At 42.5% G+C, this 20,233-nt stretch overlaps 2 protein-coding genes across 3 annotated transcripts in view; one reads left to right on the top strand and one right to left on the bottom strand.

The window, feature by feature from the left end:
* Positions 1-2,146, bottom strand: part of znf451 (zinc finger protein 451) — a 32,562-nt gene extending 30,416 nt beyond the window's left edge. Inside the window, exon 1 of one of the 2 annotated variants that reach the window (XM_034185296.1) lies at positions 2,022-2,146. The gene's annotated coding sequence lies outside the window, so the exon portion shown is untranslated. Of the gene's footprint in view, positions 1-1,815; positions 1,862-2,021 lie in introns of those variants that run through there. The other variant, XM_034185297.1, reaches the window with a different exon arrangement.
* Positions 1,835-20,233, top strand: part of dst (dystonin) — a 318,051-nt gene continuing 299,652 nt past the window's right edge. Inside the window, exons 1-3 of the mRNA XM_034185302.1 lie at positions 1,835-2,138; positions 2,250-2,281; positions 10,113-10,299. Of these exons, the coding sequence (XP_034041193.1) occupies positions 1,955-2,138; positions 2,250-2,281; positions 10,113-10,299 (403 nt within the window). The 5' untranslated portion in view covers positions 1,835-1,954. The remainder of the gene's footprint in view (positions 2,139-2,249; positions 2,282-10,112; positions 10,300-20,233) is intronic.

Raw genomic sequence — 20,233 nt, 5'->3', positions numbered from 1 at the left:
AGCAGCACACTTATTCACTCCATCCTCTCACTTTCCAAAATTTCACTGAACAATCTAGTTAAATAAACTCCACTATCAGTGTGATCTCTCCTAAACATTTCAATGCTTCCACTGGTATGCCATCTGGACTTTTGCCTTTCTAATCTTCATCCTCTTCATAGCTGTCCTCACTTCATCCTAACTAATCCTATGGACTTCCTGATTTACTCTCTCCATATAATCCAGGCTTCTTTCTCTCTTATTTTCTTCATTCATCAGCTCCTCAACATACTCCCTCCACCTTTTCAGCATACTCTCCTTGTTTGTCTCACATTTTCATCTCCATCCTTGATCACCATATGCTGCTGTACATCCATTCAGCTTCTGTGTAATCCCACTTAGTACAGAGTTTTGATAATAACCTTTACTTAAAACACATCATTATACGACAATCATTTAAAGGTATAGTGCCATTTAAGATTTAAGTCAATAAGAATTTTGTTTGGCACCACTATAGTTTTATTCCTTAGCATTTAGATAAAGGATTCATAATATGATATTGCCAATATGATCAAAATTAATGCTGTCTGGAAACAATTTAGAATTTCAACCCCTGAGGAGAACACGTGCACATGCGCTTCCTCCTGTTGTTAGTCTGCATGAGGGTGATGAAAGTAAAGACAATATTTACTATGGAATTTCCCCCAGATAAATAAGTCCTCTTCATTAAAATCAGCTGTAATTTTGCAACATGTTACGAAAATAAACCTACTATACATTAGACTGCTTGGATTTTGGTAGAAAGTAAATTTTCTCAGTGTTTTCACATTTGAAAGGCCCTATAGCTTTAATAATAACAATACAATAATTTTTCAAAACCCATTACAATAGACATAGATTTAGACTTGTTTTTATTGTCATTCAGTAGGAAAAAAAAAATCACAGATGCAGTCACAGAACGAAAAATTGCTGCACTGCACAAATAGATAAAAACAGAGTAGAAACAGAATGGTTGGGTAAAAGCTGTCCCTAAATCTGCATGTTTTGAAGCTCAAGCTACGGTACCGTCTACCAGAGCGCAGGAAGGAAAACAGATTGTTAAAGGGATGTGAAGTGTCCCTGATTATTCTTCTTTTCTTAGACAAGCAGCACTGTTCTACCAGTTCACCAATAGTTGGCAGCCTGGCCCTAATAATCTACTTTGCTGCCCTCACGACCCTCCCCGGTGCATCGTAATGAGGTTTAAAGGCATTTGCTGATGTTGCCATTACAATATGAAGTAGTAGACTGTAACTAAGGGTCATTTACTAAGTAATGGCTAAACTGGAATTACATAAATGATCCAAATTGTGCAGACTGTTATTTTTCTAAAATGAGAATTTTTAGGAAAAGGGCAGGGGTGGTGGTTAAGTGATTAGTGCACTTGTCAGTGCGGCAGGTTGCTGGTTCACACCCCACCCCTGCCCCATTACTCCATGTAATGTGAAAACTAGTGCCAGTTCAACATGCACACCCACCTTGGATCTGCTGTAGTGACCCTGAGTGCAAGCAAGGGAACAGCCAAAGGGACTGAGTGTAAGGGGAAAGTGGGTTTGAAAGTTTGTTTGTTTTTTTATAATTAATTAATATCACAATTTCTAGTATTGGATGACTTGTATTAATATTATTATTCTTATTAGATGTTTATATTTTTTCATGGGGCATTATGGTGGACTCTGCATCAGATTAGTGTGATGCTCAGATTAATCTGATGACTCTTCCTTCCCCTGTTGGAAAATAAATAAATAAATCGTTGAATAGGATTCGTGTCTCTGCTGAGTCATGCGTTCACTGTACCTTGCAATAACGATATGGTCAGCCTGCGCTGTCCACAGTGACCCTTCAGACTTCACACGGTTTGGATGATGCATTTATTGTCGTGCCGTGCGTTTTGGCCATAAGGCGTCAGAAGAGGAGCTGCATCTGTCAAACGTCTATGATGATCGCTGCGGTGTTTTTGGTCCTCTTAAGGCCATACAGTGTTCAGTGTGTGCTGTTCTTACTGTCGCTTTTACTCGGAACCGTTGCGAGTATTTTGTTTTTCTGCTGCTGGCGTCGCTGGCTTCGTAATGGGAAGCAGCCAATAAAATCGGTGCTGTCCGGACGCGCCAGGAGCCGCGGTGAGTAGCGCACAGGCCAGCCGCATTTTAGCATCATAACGGTGCGCAACACAAATATGCAACTCATGCTGTGCATTGTGTGTGACTGTAACTCTGCTGTCTGTGCCGTAGTTGGACTCCGAACGCATCATTTTCGATCAGAGGTACGATGAACTTTTTTCTTAATTCATTTCATAGTTCTCATGTCAGACTTGACGTCATGGGAGATTTATGAAGGGTAATAAGCGATCGTTGCATGCTTGACCCGTAATTAAAAAGAGAGATTTCTGGACTTTAAATGCGGGCTGCAGACATGATGAAGCAGAATGTGCGCAATGCGCATGTGTTGGCTTATCAGTAAATAATGATGGCTTTTATGCAGTTCACTTATACAAGGAGAGTTCAAACATTATGCTCTGACGCAGAAAAGAAAATGTGTCATATCTGTCGTCATGTTTATTTTGCAGAAATGTGTCACTTTGCTCTTAGTTCGCCAGTTTCCGTCATACGAACTTGGATTTCAAAATAAAATCGCGTTCTATTCAAAGGTATGGAGTCTTTCCTTCTCCTTAAAGAAATACAGAAATTATGTATAGATTTAGTGCTTAGATAGATTTTTGTGGTTTGAATTTTTTTTAGCTTGAAATAAGTGTACACAGTTTGTACATGCATACATCATTTGATGCACAGAATACATCATTTATAAACTCAAAAATTACTATGTGTGTGTGTGTGTGTGTGTGTGTGTGTGTGTGTGTGTGTGTGTGTGTGTGTGTGTGTGTGTGTGTGTGTGTGTGTGTGTGTGTGTGATTTGTACATAAAAGGCACACATCATTTGATGCACAGAATACATCATTTATCAACTCAAAAATTATTTCGTAATAATATTGTAGTCCTAATTAAATAGAAGTCACAGACAGCTTCTGTGTAATCCCACTTAGTACAGAGTTTTGATGATGACCTTGACTTAAAACACATCATGATGCAATCATCATTTAAAGGTATAATGCCACTGGGTTTTTTATGAATGAAGTCATAAAAAGAATTTTCTTTGGCACCACTATAATTTTATTCCTTTTCATTTAGATAAGAGATTCATGATATGATATTGCCAATATGATCAAAATTAATACTGTCTGGAAACAATTTAGAATTTTAACCCCTGAGGGGTGCCAGTAGATGGCAGTGTTCTATGCATTTTGACCCATCTACTGGATGGCAGTGGGAATGGCACCTGGTTTTATCACACGGTTGTCGACCTGAATCACAACTTAACAAACAGACTTTTCTGTTTTTCAAATGCCTTTTTTTTTTTTACAAATGAAAAAAAAATTACATATTTTCCGAAAGCACATTTATTTGTAAACACCAGCACACGTTACATTAACTTGTGGTCTTTACATAGAATGAATGAGTCAACTAATCAGTGTGAGCGGAGGCTCAGTTTACCCTTTGGGCATTTGTGTGTGCTAATGTTCAAACCTTCAGAATTAGTGCATTATTTTAAAATTAAAAGATATGTGTTATATTTTCGGGCAGCACAGTGGCTTAGTAGTTAGCACTGTTGCGTCACAGCTAGAAGGTCATGGGTTCAATTCTCACCTGTGGCCTTTCTGTGTGCAGTTTGCATGTTCTCCCCGTGTTTGCGTGGGTTTCCTCTGGGTGCTCTGGTTTCCTCCCACATCCAAAGACATGTGGGTTAGGTGGATTGGAATTTTTAAATAGCCTGTAGGTGTGTCTGTGGGTGTGTATTTGTTTGTTTGTTTGGGGCCCTGTGATAGACTGGCGTCCTGTTCTGGGTGTACCCCGCCCTACGCTCTATGACTGCTGGGATAGGCTCCAGCCCCCCGCGACCTTTAATTGGACTAAGCGGTTGAAGATGTGTTTGTGTGTGTGTGTGTGTGTGTGTGTGTGTTATATTTTCATTTTGTACAAATGACAGAGTTGACATTAATGTAGTTATTCTATCAGGATTAATTTGATTTATAAATCAAAACCATCAGTCAAACCTGCTTTCCTTTTCAAGGTGTCTGCCTCATCTATGCTGTGAAGGATAATGACTTTTTTTGTGGCAGCCTGGCAGCCAGGTCCCTTCTGCTGGGATAGAGTTGAGCTCAGCTTCTCTCAGCTGCCTCACTGTTGCAAAATACATAACAGAGAAGGAGCCAACAGGGTTTATAAATGTTTTTCACTGTTACTAACTGTAAAAAAAAAAAAAACATTAGCGGTCTAAAAGTTATCTGAACTAAATTTATCACAAGATAATTGGTCCGCTGATGGTTTTTGAAGTTAGCTAATCTGCTAACAAAAAAGTTAGCTTTGCTAATTAGCAGTTAGCGGATTAGCAGAACTGTACTCACCACTGACAAAGAGGATATACGAGGTCTGTCAATAAAGTAATGGTCCTTTTTATTTTTTTCAAAAACTATATGGATTTCATTCATATGTTTTTATGTCAGACATGCTTGAACCCTCATGCGCATGCGTGAGTTTTTCCATGCCTGTCGGTGACGTCATTCGCCTGTGAGCACTCCTTGTGGGAGGAGTCGTCCAGCCCCTCGTCGGAATTCCTTTGTCTGAGAAGTTGCTGAGAGACTGGCGCGTTGTTTGATCAAAATTTTTTCTAAACCTGTGAGACACATCGAAGTGGACACGGTTCGAAAAATTAAGCTGGTTTTCAGTGAAAATTTTAACGGCTGATGAGAGATTTTGAAGTGATTCTGTCGCTTTAAGGACTTCCCACGGTGCGAGACGTCGCGCAGCGCTCTCAGCCGCCGTCGTCAGCCTGTTCAAGCTAAAAACCTCCACATTTCAGGCTCTATTGATCCAGGACGTCGTGAGAGAACAGAGAAGTTTCAGAAGAAGTCGGTTTCAGCATTTTATCCGGATATTCCACTGTTAAAGGAGATTTTTTTAATGAAAGACGTGCGGACGGATTGCAGCGTCGGCTCGCAGCCGCCGCGACGCTCCGCCACAGGAAAAACACCTTCGTTGGAAGCCTTAAAGACAAGTTGGAACATGTCCTGCCTGTTAAACAATTTCTCATATACTCACTCCACTGAAAGCCATCAAAAGCCACCTGGATTTTACAAATGGTTATCAACACGGAGGTGTTTTTCCTGTGCCGCCGCACCGCGTCGGCTGTGTCCCGACGCGCGGATCCGTCCGCACGTCTTTCATTAAAAAAAATCTCCTTTAACAGTGGAATATCCGGATAAAATGCTGAAACGACTTTTTCTGAAACTTCTCTGTTCTCTCACGACGTCCTGGATCAATAGAGCCTGAAATGTGGAGGTTTTCAGCTTGAACAGGCTGACGACGGCGGCTAAGAGCGCTGAGCGACGTCTCGCACCGTGGGAAGTCCTTAAAGCGACAGAATCACCTCAAAATCTCTCATCAGCCGTTAAAATTTTCACTGAAAGCCAGCTTAATTTTTCGAACCGTGTCCACTTCGATGTGTCTCACAGGTTTAGAAAAAATTTTGATCAAACAAAGCGCCAGTCTCTCAGCAACTTCTCAGACAAAGGAATTCCGACGAGGGGCTGGACGACTCCTCCCACAAGGAGTGCTCACAGGCGAATGACGTCACCGACAGGCGTGGAAAAACTCACGCATGCGCACGAGGGTTCAAGCATGTCTGACGTAAAAACATATGAATGAAATCCATATAGTTTTTGAAAAAAATATAAAGGACCGCTACTTTATTGACAGCCCTCGTATTTACATACAAACAAAACAGAGTTTGCAGCTAGCTAGACCAGCCTGTGATATCACCATGTTGATGTCCACTAAATGTCTTGTAAATCACTCCAGAGGTGTTATGAGGTTACTAAAACAGTGTTTTCAGTTTTAGAAGTGTTTATTTCTCACTAGCTTTTAGATAATATATGACAAAGAGGTTATATTTAAACACAGACACAAACAAATAGGTCAAGGTTAGCCATCTCTGAATTTGTCTAAGGTCTGTGTCCCAAGAATGTTCTCTGTGAAGACTCTGGCAGTAATAGGACTGGACTTATGCTGAGCACAGACAGACAGACAGACAGACGGGTGGATGGACAGACGCAAAGTCTTCGCAATATCCGATGGCCATATTTGATGGCTTCTGGTAAAAATGAATATTTTTATTTAGCTTTTTTGCAGGTTGTGTCATTGAACTGCAGCACACTGAACACGTATCAGCTCAGAGCTGTTGCTGGTATTGAATGTTGTGTTTTAATAGAGTGTCCAAGGACATGGCAAGTCCACATTTTGAAGAATAGTTCTGTGAGCAGCCATGCAAGCAATAATTAATTTTTCAACTCTTCCAAACATGTACATGCATGGAGTCTGAAGGAGTGTTAGTGGACAGAGCGCCAACTTTGTAACCCGGGCAGTCCGCTTCGCTTTCAAGGCAGTGACTCAGGATGCTGCAGTCACATCGCATTCAAACCTCTTCATAGTCGTGTACACACAAGATGGTGGGTAGATCTCAGATGAGCAATATCACATGCAGCAGCAAGCTGGAGGACAGTAGTCCATCAATGGAGGACACGTTCCTCTTTAGTATCTGACATAAACATTAATGGAAAAATTTATAAATGAATGTCACAATCAAGTCAAGTCCTGAAGATGCATCAATGACACCTTGGCACCCGTCTAGGTAGACAACTGGACCAGCCCCACATCTTGAAAGTGACCATCTATCTGCTTGTAGTCAGATGAAACGTGAGCATCTTCTTGGCCTTCTCCAGCCACTGGGGTCCTCACCACTCCGTCACCTATGTGATGGATCATCCTGGAGAAACGTGCCACATGGCCAAAATGTCACAATGTGACACTCCTCATTCTTATACTCCCTATGCAACTGCTCATTTCATAGAAGGTCATTCCGGCAGTACCCAAGGATCCTGTGAAGAGACCTGGTGCCAGAGACATCCACTCATTGCTTTAGGTCACTGGTTATGAATGACATACAATGCAAAATAAAATGAAAACTAGATCAAATCCATGTTTTGCGTGACCACACTTTTGCCTTTAAAGCAGCATGATCAACCTCAGTGGTAGACCTTCACAGCCTCGCTTTTGTAGCATATGTAGTTGTAAGCACAATCAGCAAGTGAAAAATAAACTGTTGCCTTTAAATTGATGTGAGGAATCACTATGATCCAGCAAGGTGAAATTGATAAAGCTGTATGTTGTTCACTGTTTTTTTTTTTATATATTCATGGATTTAAAAAAAAAAATGCATTTAGTTATTTATTTATTTATTGCTGCTGCTGCTGTGACTCATGATATTTGGAATATAAATTAATTTTATAGTCTTCATGACTTTCAAGGGCACTGATATTGACCTACAATTTTTGGGTTGATTGTGCGTCAGTGAGTGAAGGTGGCCATTCATTCATGGGTGATTCTTTAACTACGGGCACTATTGGCCTTGTAAATGTAATTTCCACCACACCATTGCCTTACAATATAAAGCGCCTTGGGGCAACTGTTTGTTGTGATTTGGCGCTATATACATGTGCTCTGATGTCACTGTTTATTTCCATAGAAACTACCCAAACAATCTTTCATACAAACTGTTTAAAGGGACATTACAGTGTTGTGGTGGAAATTACGGCAATAGTGTGGGACAACTACATTTTGTTTAAAAAAAAAATCACAACAGTTGTATGACATTGAATACCCCAGTTATGTTTTGATTATTTTACTGATATTTTATTCAGAGATATTTTAAAACATTAGAAAAAATGTTTCTTTACCATTCATTTTTATCATTGAAGATCAAAAGTCTGGGTATGGGACAAGCACAAAACGGCAATATTTGCATATAATGATGCTGAAAAAAGGTGAAAAAGTCATCATAGACTACTAGAACAAATTTCTTAACACACTTTCATTGTAAAGATAACTATAAAAGTGTGAAATTTCCCCTTTTTTCTGTTTTTCATACAATATGATCAAAGGACATAATAAGTGCCCGTAGTCTAAGAATCACCCTCATATGTGTTTTTGGTGCATGAAGACTCAACACCTAATCATGGCACACCCAATATGTTTGGGATACACAGTAAATTCATCTCACAACATTCTCAAGTAGGTTTAGGGATTTTAACAAATTTTCTGGGTCAAATCTGGGTCAACACCTGAAAACAGCCTGTCCGTGTGTATGCATGCATGCTCATGTGCATCTGCAGCTTTTGCAGTGTGATTATTTGACAATAACTCATTATAAATCCCAAGATATTTTGAATATACACTCACCGGCCACTTTATTAGGTACCTGTTCAATTGCTTGTTATCGCAAATAGCTAATCAGCCAATCACATGGCAGAAACTCAGTGCATTTCGGCATCTAGCCGTGGTGAAGATGACTTGCTGAAGTTCAAACTGAGCATTAGAATGGGGAAGAAAGGGGATTTAAGTGATTTGAACATGTGCCAGACAGGGTGGTATGAGTAATTCACAAACTGCTGATGTACTGGGAGAGTCACGTACAACCATCTCTAGGGTTTAGAGAGAATGTTCCAAAAAAGAGAAGAGCAGCAGTTATGTGGATGAAAATGCCTTGTTGATGTCAGAGGAAAATGGGCAGACTTGTTCAATGGGTGACTGCATGATGCCATCATGTCAATATGGACTAACGTCTCAGAAAAATGTTTCCAACACCTTGTTGAATCTATGTCACAAAGAATTAAGGTAATTCTGAAGGCAAAAGGGGGTCCAATCTGGTATGAGCAACGTGTACCTAATAAGGTGGCCGGTGAGTGTGCCTACATTTTTTGTGTGAGAACCAGCTCAGTACATAAAAATAGTATTTTGAAGTGCAGTTGTTGGAATCTATTTGTCAAAGACCCATGTGTTTCTGTGACTTTCACCATATTATTACTTTACATCAGACTGTCACAAATCAAAGACATTTGGAATATAACTTCATCTCACGTCCTTCTCACATGACTTCAGATCGTGTTGCCTTTGACCTACGTATTCTGAACAAAATCCAAGTTAATTTGCAAAATGTTTCATTCATGTTTACATGTGTTCATGACCTTTATTGCACAATTACTCAAAACCAAAGTGTTGCATTCCTGACATATTTGCGATACAAGTTCATCCCATGATGTTCTTATGTAAATTCAGAGGACGCTGTACTTAATCTTCTTTTTTGGGTGAGAAACAGGTCATTGGGAAAAAAATAGGACGATTTGGGATAGTCAGTTAATCTTGACAACCATCTGTAAGACCGTAAGTTCAGAGAGTGCTCAACTTGACCGACTTTCTATGGATCAGAGTCACATCAGTGTGTAAAAATATGCTTTTGCCATGCTATAACTCAACACCAAGTCACCACTGCTCCAAGATATTTAGGATATGTTTTGATCTCTCAACTTTTACCATTTCACATGAGTTCATCAGGCACTAATTCAAATGCCAGTGAGTGTCCAAATAACACCAGAGTGTCCAAATAATACCCGTTCATCTACTCTATAATACGATTTGGCAGTGACCTCCAGGTCCTTCCCTATCATGCTCGTCCTCCTCCATTATCATTTTACAGCATTTGTTTAACAAGTTTATGAAACTTTTGCACATTGTACTGTTTATGTACAAGTAATAAAAGAAAAGAAAAAGAAAAAAAAAACAGGGTGAATACAATTATGGGAGAGTCTAAGAATGAGTCATTCCTAGAATGTTTCCTCATTCTCTTCACTGCCTTCAAAATGATTCAGTGCAAAGATAAACAACTCTTAAAGAAAAGTGCACAGTGAGACTCTGATAAAGGAAATAACAGCTGAAACATTCACACATACAGGTTATATTGTTGTAGTCACGATACCATTTTCAAAAACTCTGAAACTATTTAGTCTCTTACATTCTGAAATCCGCTCCCCGGGTTCAAAAATCCAAATAACCTAATACCCAATTATTTGTTGTGAGGCTTCTTAACTTGTCTTTCGAATTCTGTTGCGCAATAAAATCTTCATGCACCCTTTTTTTCACATTACGCAGGGCTTCAGACACAGTCCACATCACACAAGGAGGAGCGTGAACGCTCGAGTGTCAGACGGAAAACCCAGTGCGGCCAGCCTTCCTTTGAGTGATCCAGATTCCTCATCGACTCTGAGAAAACGAAAAGTCAAGAAGCGAATCCTGCCAGAATTTTACCAGTCTGTGCAGGTCACCCCGACACGCAGACGCGTACGTACTTCCTCAACTGCAGTCATGACTCAGTGTGTTGTTGTACTTATGGTTTTGCAGCTTGCTCAAGGGTGCAGGACAGGTTTACCTGCACTTTTTGGTTTTGATAGACTTTTAATAGTTCCCGTTGAATGAGTGGTTCATGTTAAGACATGCATGTCGAACTTTTATAGTTAGAAAATTACAATTTTGTTTGAAAGAAGCATGTTTTTAAACCACCCATGCTGATATAAACCTGATGTACAGCTGAATTTCAAACTTGACCACTGTGCACATTTAATGTTTTTACTAATGACAGCCACATTGTTGCTGCACATCTAATGGATTCTTTTATAAATGTTTAATCAATGCATCACTACCAATTTTAAATTGTACAGTTTCAGATGGTTTCATCCCATTGATGCATGTCTGTTTTGCATATCCATGGCCATATAAATCTAAAGCTGTGAAAAGTTTACTGAGGTAATAACATTAAGTCTTTGTTCATTCTTGAGCTCATTCAGTTCTTCATTACATCTGCCAAGGACATAATAAAATAATAGGCATTTATTTATTTATTTGTCTGTCTATCCATAGCAGGATTACGTCAAAACTACTGTACAGAGTTTGATGAAATTTTCACCACAGATAGATAATAGGCCATGGAAGAACTAATTAAATTTTGGAGGTGATCCAGATCCGGATTCTGGATCAAGTTTCACTTTATATAGGCTTTAAGGATTACACTTAGCAGGATTACGTCAAAACTACTGCACGAATTTTGATGAAATTTTCAACACAGATACATATTAGGCCATGGAAGACTCCATTAAATTTTGGAGGTGATAAGTATTAATTCCGCTGAAAAGTACATACGAATATGTAAGAATTTTTGTGCATTGGGTTTTAGTGTGTTTCTATTTTTGTGAGAATAGCGGTATTTCAGGTTATGTCCTAAACATGCCCATGACTAATTAGATGACAAAATACAACCCCTTTGCAATACTCTCTGGCTAAAACATTTGCAGTGTAAATAACAATAATGTGGAAGTGGGCACGCCACAAATACTCTTGTGCTGTGGAGTTTAGACCATGTCCTAAGAATGTGCTGACCACCCATCAGTGTCAGCTTCAAGTCACGCTGGAAAACGCTAGAGCAACAGATGCTACAGATCCATATTTCCCCCTTGGGAGGAAACAATTTATTTCCAAAGCCATGAAGTCCCAGGATGTTGTTGTTGTTCACATCTCTGACTTCCACTTATATTCCAGGGACATGCTTGACACATACAATGCACGATAGTCAGCCATCCTGTAAACATCATATGATTTGAAGAGAATGTTGATATTAGCAGAACTGTTGCAACTTTCTGATCTCAGTGTTGATTTGGCAACCACATGGATTATAGTATTGCACTTCTGTTTGTTACCATAGTGACCACATGGTAATATAAGCAGATCCACTTATCAAGAAAATGTTATCATATGTATCAGTATGTTCCACTGTCAAATATTTGGTTATCATGGGGGAGCTGATAATCAATACTTGGTGATTTTTTTTTATTAATAATATAATGATGATGGTGATGATGAGGAGGATTATTATTATTATTTTGTACACAAGTTTAGGTTGAAGTGGAACATTAATGTATTCAATATTTCACCTGTTTACACAAGTTTAGGTTGAAGTGGAACATTAACGTATTCAATATTTCACCTGTTTACACAAGTTTAGGTTGAAGTGGAACATTAACGTATTCAATATTAAACCTGTTTACACAAGTTTAGGTTGAAGTGGAACATTAACGTATTCAATATTTCACCTGTTTACACAAGTTTAGGTTGAAGTGGAATATTAACGTATTCAATATTAAACCTGTTTACACAAGTTTAGGTTGAAGTGGAACATTAACGTATTCAATATTTCACCTGTTTACACAAGTTTAGGTTGAAGTGGAATATTAACGTATTCAATATTCACCTGTTTACACAAGTTTAGGTTGAAGTGGAACGTTAACGTATTCAATATTTCACCTGTTTACACAAGTTTAGGTTGAAGTGGAACATTAACGTATTCAATATTTCACCTGTTTACACAAGTTTAGGTTGAAGTGGAACATTAACGTATTCAATATTTCACCTGTTTACACAAGTTTAGGTTGAAGTGGAATATTAACGTATTCAATATTAAACCTGTTTACACAAGTTTAGGTTGAAGTGGAACATTAACGTATTCAATATTTCACCTGTTTACACAAGTTTAGGTTGAAGTGGAATATTAACGTATTCAATATTCACCTGTTTACACAAGTTTAGGTTGAAGTGGAACATTAACGTATTCAATATTTCACCTGTTTACACAAGTTTAGGTTGAAGTGGAATATTAACGTATTCAATATTAAACCTGTTTACACAAGTTTAGGTTGAAGTGGAACATTAACGTATTCAATATTTCACCTGTTTCCTTTCCCAGTTGCGGTCAGAAAAGTCAAACCACTTACCATGTTTATGCACACACAATGAAGTGAAATTGAAATTAAATAAAACAATCAGAATGGACTTGTATTGTACACTTTCAGCTTTATTTAACACAAGTATTGCATTATCATGTAGAAATAACACCTGTTTTTATCCACAGTCCCTTCATTTTTAGAGGCCATACGTAATTTAACAAAGTAAATATAAGGATTATTGTTAATGCCGATAATGACTTTTAAGACAGCTTTTATTTGAACACGTCAGGGGACAGTATCATACTGTTAAATCTGTCTGGAATAGACAATTCTCAAAAAGTCAGTGCTTCGGAACCCCCGGCCCCAGCCCCACGCCACCCCCTCTATGTGCACATTAATCTCACATTTGATGCGGCCCCTGTGCATGTTGGTGTTCTTATGAAACAGCGTGCTGCAGACTCGCGCAGATTGCACAGCAGTCATTTTGATAACATTTGATAACAGAGAGGATGAGCTGTCTGTTAGATCATGAAGTTATTTATTTTTTCCTCTTAGTTGCAGGAATTATAAATAAGTAGAAAGCTGATGAAATTGGTACACTAAGCTGCTTTGTAACTGAGGTTTTTTTTTTTTATAAACCCTGCTTAAGAGTGAGGCCGTGATGAACAGACTGTTAATAGTAACAGTGTTTCTGTTTTCGGCTTGTCACTGAACTCACCGCTGACCTCTGAATCTGCATTTTTAAAGGTTGCATTTTGCAGCTCTCTCTAGGAAGCGTCAAGTCCAATTTATTCATCAGACGGTGCCTTAACTCATTCTTTGGCATGAACAAAGCTTTCCTGAATTCTTCACTCTGTTTTTTTTTTTCTTGTGTTGTATTTACTCTTTAAATATTTTATCAAGAAGAAGTCACGTCCTCCTTCTATCAACACATTATAACCCGTGTTTGATCGGTTGCTCAAAGGTGTGTCAGGATGTGACAAGATATTACAACAGAAAAGTATTGCCTCCACCACAGGAATAATGTCGCATGCATCTGTTTTACTTAATGAATTACTGAAAAGTTGATTATTCAAGTTCTATAAAATTTGAATAGTCAGTCTTTTCAAGTGGAAGAACCTGTTCATTTTTGGAGTTGGTCAGGATTTTATGGCACCCTGAGGGCCCAAAACATGCATTTTTTAAAAAATTATCTTGTGCACTCAAGATATAATCTGATAGAAATAGAGTTTAATCTTCTGCATACAAAATTATAATGTGTCAGGAAGATTTTATTTGTGCCCACAATGTTGTCAGTCTAATTTAATATCTTATGCACACACATGTGAATTACTGTGTGAAAAGCTTTTATCTTGTACCCACAAAGTAACTACACAGTAAAATCACCAGTGTAAAACTAACACTGACAGTGTTGAATTAACACTGCCAGTGTATATATGGTCCTACTCTAGTCAGAGCGGAACCATATGTTCACTGTCAGTGTTAATTTAACACTGGTGATTTTACTGTGTATCTTGTCAGTATAGTTTAATATATGCAAACAAGAATTATTGTGTGAAAATTTTTATCTTGTGAGCACAAGATGTAAGCTTGTGGAAACATGTTATCTTGAGCACGTCGTGGTTTTCCCCTGTCTGTGTCTTTTGTCCTTGTTAGTTGTCTTTGTGGTCTGTCGCCAGTCTGTCATCTGTTTGTCATGTGGTTTTTCTGTGTTTGCACACTTTAGCCTTTTTTGAGTTCCACCTTAGTTGTGAGTCTTTTGTTCTTTGGTTTGTGGAGTTTTTTTTGTTGTTTTTTTTTACCTTGTGTTTTGGTATTTGGTATTTTTGGTATGTTTTTGGTATTTTAGTATGTGTTGTTTTCTCATCACCCCCAGGGTTCTTTGAGGCTTGTGACACGTTTGTCTTTGTCAGTTTCTGCGTGTATTTGTAGGTGTGTCTTTGTCACCTGGTCTCCCCCACAGCTGCTGCACATTTTCAATCATATCAGCTGTTGCTCGTCTTCGTTTGTGTCACTATTTAGGACTGCACTGTTTCCTTTTGTGTTTACCAGATTATTCTTTGACCCCCCCCCCGTTAGTAGCTATTTGTAAAGATTTTGTGCTGATTTTTTTTTTTTGTCTGATCCTCGGTTGTTGCTGCCTTCCACTGCCTGCATCTTGTTTTGAGTTCTACACTAATACCTGTTGTGCTTTCTGGACTCCTTCTGTTTGTTGGACTGGACTTTTGTTTAGGTAAATAAACCACCTTTGTTTTCCCTTTACTTCTTGTGTGGTTACTGCCGGCATCTATTGGGTTCATCCTGAAGCTGAACACACAACAGAGCAAATATTTACCTTATGAGAACACATTATTCCAAAAAGACAATTACTTCATATGCACAACATACTGTAAAAATGTGTTTCCACAAGATAACCAACTGTACACATATTAGGTTGCTGTCCGAAGTTAGTATTTATGTGTGCACAAGATCATTTTTCCACAAGATACCTGCTTATTTTGCACAATGTTTTGTTTTTGTACACAAGATAACATGTACATTGCAACATATAATATATTGCACTACCCTGTCCCCACAAGATTAGTTTGCATGCACAGCATAAAATCATCTTTGTGCAAACAACAGAATAATGTGTTCTCACAAGGTAATTGTGTGCACAAAATAATAACATGTCACAACAAGCTTAAAGTTGTATGCAAAAGTTTGGGCACCCCTGATAATTTTCATGATTTTCCTTTATAAATCATTGGTTGTCTGGACCAGAAATTTCAGTTAAATATGTATATCATATAGCAGACGGACACACTAATATTTGAGAAGTGAAATAAAGTTTCTAGTATTTACAGAAAGTGTGCAATAATTATTTAAACAAAATTAGGCAGGTGCATAAATTTGGGCACCCTTGTCATTTTATTGATTTGAATACATTTAGCACTAATTATTGGAACACAAAATTGGTTTGGTAAGTTCATTGACCTCCTTACACAGGTGAATCCAATCATGAGAAAGGGTATTTAAGGTGGCCATTTGCAAATGTTTCCCCTCTGCATCTCTTCTAATGAGTGGCAACATGGGACCCTCTAAACAACTCTCAAATGACCTGAAAACAAGACTGTTCAACATCATGGTTCAGGGGAAGGATACAAAAAGCTATCTCAAAGATTTCAACTGTCAGGCTCCACTCTGAGGAACATAGTGAGGAAATGGAAGACCACAGGCACAGTACTAGTTAAGGTCCGAAGTGGCAGGCCAAGAAAAATCTCAGATAAGCTGAAGCAAAGGATGGTGAGAACAGACATAGTCAACCCACAGACTTGCTCCAAAGACCTACTACATGATCTTGCTGCAGATAGTGTCTCTGTGCATCATTCAACTATACAGTGCACTTTGCAGAAAGAGATGCTGTATGATGCTGTAATGCAGAGGAAGCCTTTTCTGTGTACACGCCACAAACAGAGTCATTTGAGATATGCTAAAGCACATTTGGACACACCCACATCGCCACACGACTCCCAGTTACAATCCTTTATGAGGATTTAACCCTGAAGGCCCCAGCACTGGTGGACACGGGCTCAGAAGGGAATTTGCTTGATAGCAAATGGGCCAGGGAGATAGGGTTCCCTCTGGTGGCACTTACCTCGCCTGTGCAGGTACGGGCACTAGATGGCTCCCTACTCCCTCCAATCACTCACAAGACACCACCAGTAACTCTGGTGGTGTCGGGGAATCACCGGGAGGAGATCGAGTTTTTTGTGACTCCGGCCACCTCCCGTGTGATTTTAGGTTTTCCCTGGATGTTGAAACACAATCCCCGGATCGATTGGCCGTCCGGGGTAGTGGTCCAGTGGAGCGAGACCTGCCATCGGGTATGTTTAGGTTCCTCGGTTCCTCCCGGTTCCCAGGCCAGGGAGGAGGTCAGAGCCCCGCCCAATCTAGGGACGGTGCCGGTGCAGTACCATGACCTTGCGGAGGTGTTCAGCAAGGATCTGGCACTCACCCTTCCCCCGCACCGCCCGTATGATTGTGCCATTGATTTGGTTCCAGGCGTTGAGTTCCCGTCCAGCAGGCTGTACAACCTCTCACGACCTGAACGCGAATCAATGGAGACCTACATCCGGGACTCTTTGGCTGCCGGGTTGATCCGGAATTCCACCTCCCCGATGGGTGCGGGTTTCTTTTTTGTGGGGAAAAAGGATGGCGGATTACGTCCATGCATTGATTACAGGGGGCTGAACGAAGTCACGGTTCGTAACCGATACCCCTTACCTTTGTTGGATTCGGTGTTCACGCCCCTGCATGGAGCCAAGATATTCACCAAGCTTGATCTTAGGAATGCATATCACCTGGTTCGGATCCGGAAGGGAGACGAGTGGAAGACAGCATTTAACACCCCGTTGGGTCATTTTGAGTACCTGGTCATGCCGTTCGGTCTTACAAATGCTCCCGCGACGTTCCAAGCATTGGTTAATGATGTCTTGCGGGACTTCCTGCACCGATTCGTCTTCGTATATCTAGACGACATACTCATCTTTTCTCCGGATCCTGAGACTCATGTCCGACATGTACGTCAGGTCCTGCAGCGGTTATTGGAGAACCGGCTGTTTGTTAAGGGCGAGAAGTGTGGGTTTCACCGCACCTCTTTGTCCTTCCTGGGGTTCATCATCTCCCCCAACTCCGTCGCTCCTGATCCGGCCAAGGTTGCAGCGGTGAGAGACTGGCCCCAACCCACAAGCCGTAGGAAGCTGCAACAGTTCCTCGGCTTTGCAAATTTCTACAGGAGGTTCATTAAGGGCTACAGCCAGGTTGTTAGCCCCCTGACAGCCCTGACCTCACCAAAAGTCCCCTTCACCTGGTCGGATCGTTGCGATGCCGCGTTCAAGGAGTTGAAACGGCGCTTCTCGTCTGCACCTGTTCTGGTGCAGCCCGATCCTAGTCGCCAGTTAGTGGTTGAGGTGGACGCCTCGGACTCAGGGATAGGAGCTGTGCTGTCCCAGAGTGGGAAGACCGATAAGGTCCTTCATCCGTGTGCCTATTTTTCCCGCAGGTTGACCCCGGCTGAACGGAACTATGACGTCGGCAACCGAGAACTCCTTGCGGTGAAAGAGGCTCTTGAAGAGTGGAGACACCTGTTGGAGGGAACGTCCGTGCCATTCACGGTTTTCACTGACCACCGGAACCTGGAATATATCAGGACCGCCAAGCGGCTGAATCCCAGGCAAGCCCGCTGGTCACTGTTCTTCGGCCGTTTTGACTTCCGCATCACCTACCGGCCCGGGACCAAGAACCAGAAGTCGGATGCCTTGTCCCGGGTACACGAAGACGAGGTCAAGGCGGAGTTGTCGGATCCACCGGAACCCATCATCCCGGAGTCCACTATCATGGCCACCCTCACCTGGGACGTAGAGAGAACCGTCCGGGAGGCCCTGGCACGAAGCCCGGACCCCGGGGCTGGACCAAAGAACAGACTTTACGTCCCACCAGAGGCAAGGGCTGCAGTCCTGGACTTCTGTCACGGCTCTAAGCTCTCCTGTCATCCAGGGGTGCGAAGAACCGTGGCAGTTGTCCGGCAGCGCTTCTGGTGGGCGTCCCTGGAGGCCGACGTCCGGGATTATATCCAGGCCTGCACCACCTGTGCCAGGGGCAAGGCCGACCATCGCAAGGCTCTGGGACTGCTACAGCCGCTGCCCGTGCCTCATCGCCCCTGGTCCCACATCGGCCTGGATTTTGTCACGGGCCTCCCGCCGTCCCAGGGAAACACCGTGATCCTCACGATAGTGGACCGATTCTCCAAGGCGGCCCACTTCGTGGCCCTCCCGAAGCTCCCAACGGCCCAGGAGACAGCGGACCTCCTGGTCCACCACGTCGTCCGCCTGCATGGGATACCATCAGACATCGTCTCCGATCGCGGTCCCCAGTTCTCCTCGCATGTCTGGAGGAGCTTTTGCCGGGAACTGGGGGCCACGGTCAGTCTCTCGTCCGGGTATCACCCCCAGACCAACGGGCAAGCAGAGCGGGCCAATCAGGAAATGGAGCAAACACTGCGTTGTGTGACAGCCGCGCACCCGGCGGCCTGGAGTACTCATCTGGCCTGGATCGAGTATGCCCACAACAGTCAAGTGTCATCAGCCACCGGCCTCTCCCCCTTTGAGGTGTGTTTGGGGTATCAGCCCCCGTTGTTCCCGGTGGTTGAGGGAGAGGTCGGTGTGCCCTCGGTCCAGGCCCACCTGCGGAAGTGCCGTCGGGTGTGGCGTGCCGCCCGTTCTGCTTTGCTGAAGGCCCGGATGAGGGCGAAGACCCATGCAGACCGGCGGCGGACCCCGGCCCCTACGTATCGCCCCGGGCAGGACCTGTGGTTGTCCACCAATGACATTCCACTGCAAGTGGCCTCCCCAAAACTCCAAGACAGGTACATAGGTCCGTTTAAAATTCTCAAGGTCATCAATCCCGCCGCAGTGAGGCTTCGGCTTCCAGCCTCACTGCGGATCCATCCAGTATTTCATGTGTCAAAAATCAAGCCCCATCACACCTCGCCCCTCTGTACACCCGGTCCGGCACCACCTCCTGCCCGGATCATCGATGGCGAGCCGGCTTGGACAGTGCGCCGGTTGTTGGACGTCCGACGGATGGGCCGGGGCTTTCAATATCTGGTGGACTGGGAGGGGTACGGTCCCGAAGAACGCTCCTGGGTGAAGAAGAGCTTCATCCTGGACCCGGCCCTCCTGGCCGACTTCTACTGTCGCCACCCGGACAAGCCCGGTCGGGCGCCAGGAGGCGCCCGTTGAGGGGGGGGTCCTGTTGTGTGGGCCGCTGAAGAGGAGGTACTGCTGGCCCACCATCACCAGAGGGCGCCCTGCCTGGAGTGCGGGCTCCAGGCACCAGAGGGCGCCGCCGCCTCACGGGAGCAGCCTCGGTGACAGCTGTCACCCATCACCTGAGACAGCTGACGGCAATCATCAGTGGGGTATATCAGCAGGACGGCATCTCCACCTCATTGCCGAGATATCGTTTCTACCAGAGAGGTAACATATCAAAGCCTACTGAGTACACAGTTTTGACTGAGCTAGTTATTGGTTTACTGTTCCAACGAGAGGTGGAGGTACCTTTCCTGCCGTTCGGAGTTCTGGGTGCAAACGCGCCCCCATCTAACTGTTCTTTTTCCCTCGCCAGCAGTACCAGGTCCGACACGCGGAGGCAGTGGCCACCTGGGAGTTCGGGACTTGGCGGCTCCAGTATTCCCGGGGTCCTGTGGCGGAGGAAGCCGTGTGGTTCCGGTCTTACCTTGGAGAGGCGTCTCCTATCTTCGAGCCTGCCCACACGACACCTTTGTGTATTGACTTTTGTCCATTTCTGTAATTGGTTGTATTCGTTGTGCACATTCACAACAGTAAAGCGTTGTTATTTTGACTTACTCCATTGTCCGTTCATTTGCGCCCCCTGTTGTGGGTCCGTGTTCCTACACTTTCCCAACACCCCCGTCACGTTTAGTGCCCGTGTTTTGTG

This window comes from Thalassophryne amazonica, chromosome 13 (assembly GCF_902500255.1).
Source record: "Thalassophryne amazonica chromosome 13, fThaAma1.1, whole genome shotgun sequence".
In the NCBI taxonomy this organism is placed as follows: domain Eukaryota; kingdom Metazoa; phylum Chordata; class Actinopteri; order Batrachoidiformes; family Batrachoididae; genus Thalassophryne; species Thalassophryne amazonica.
The sequence above is the reverse complement of the archived record's forward strand: the minus strand, read 5'-3'. Positions and strand labels throughout refer to the sequence as shown.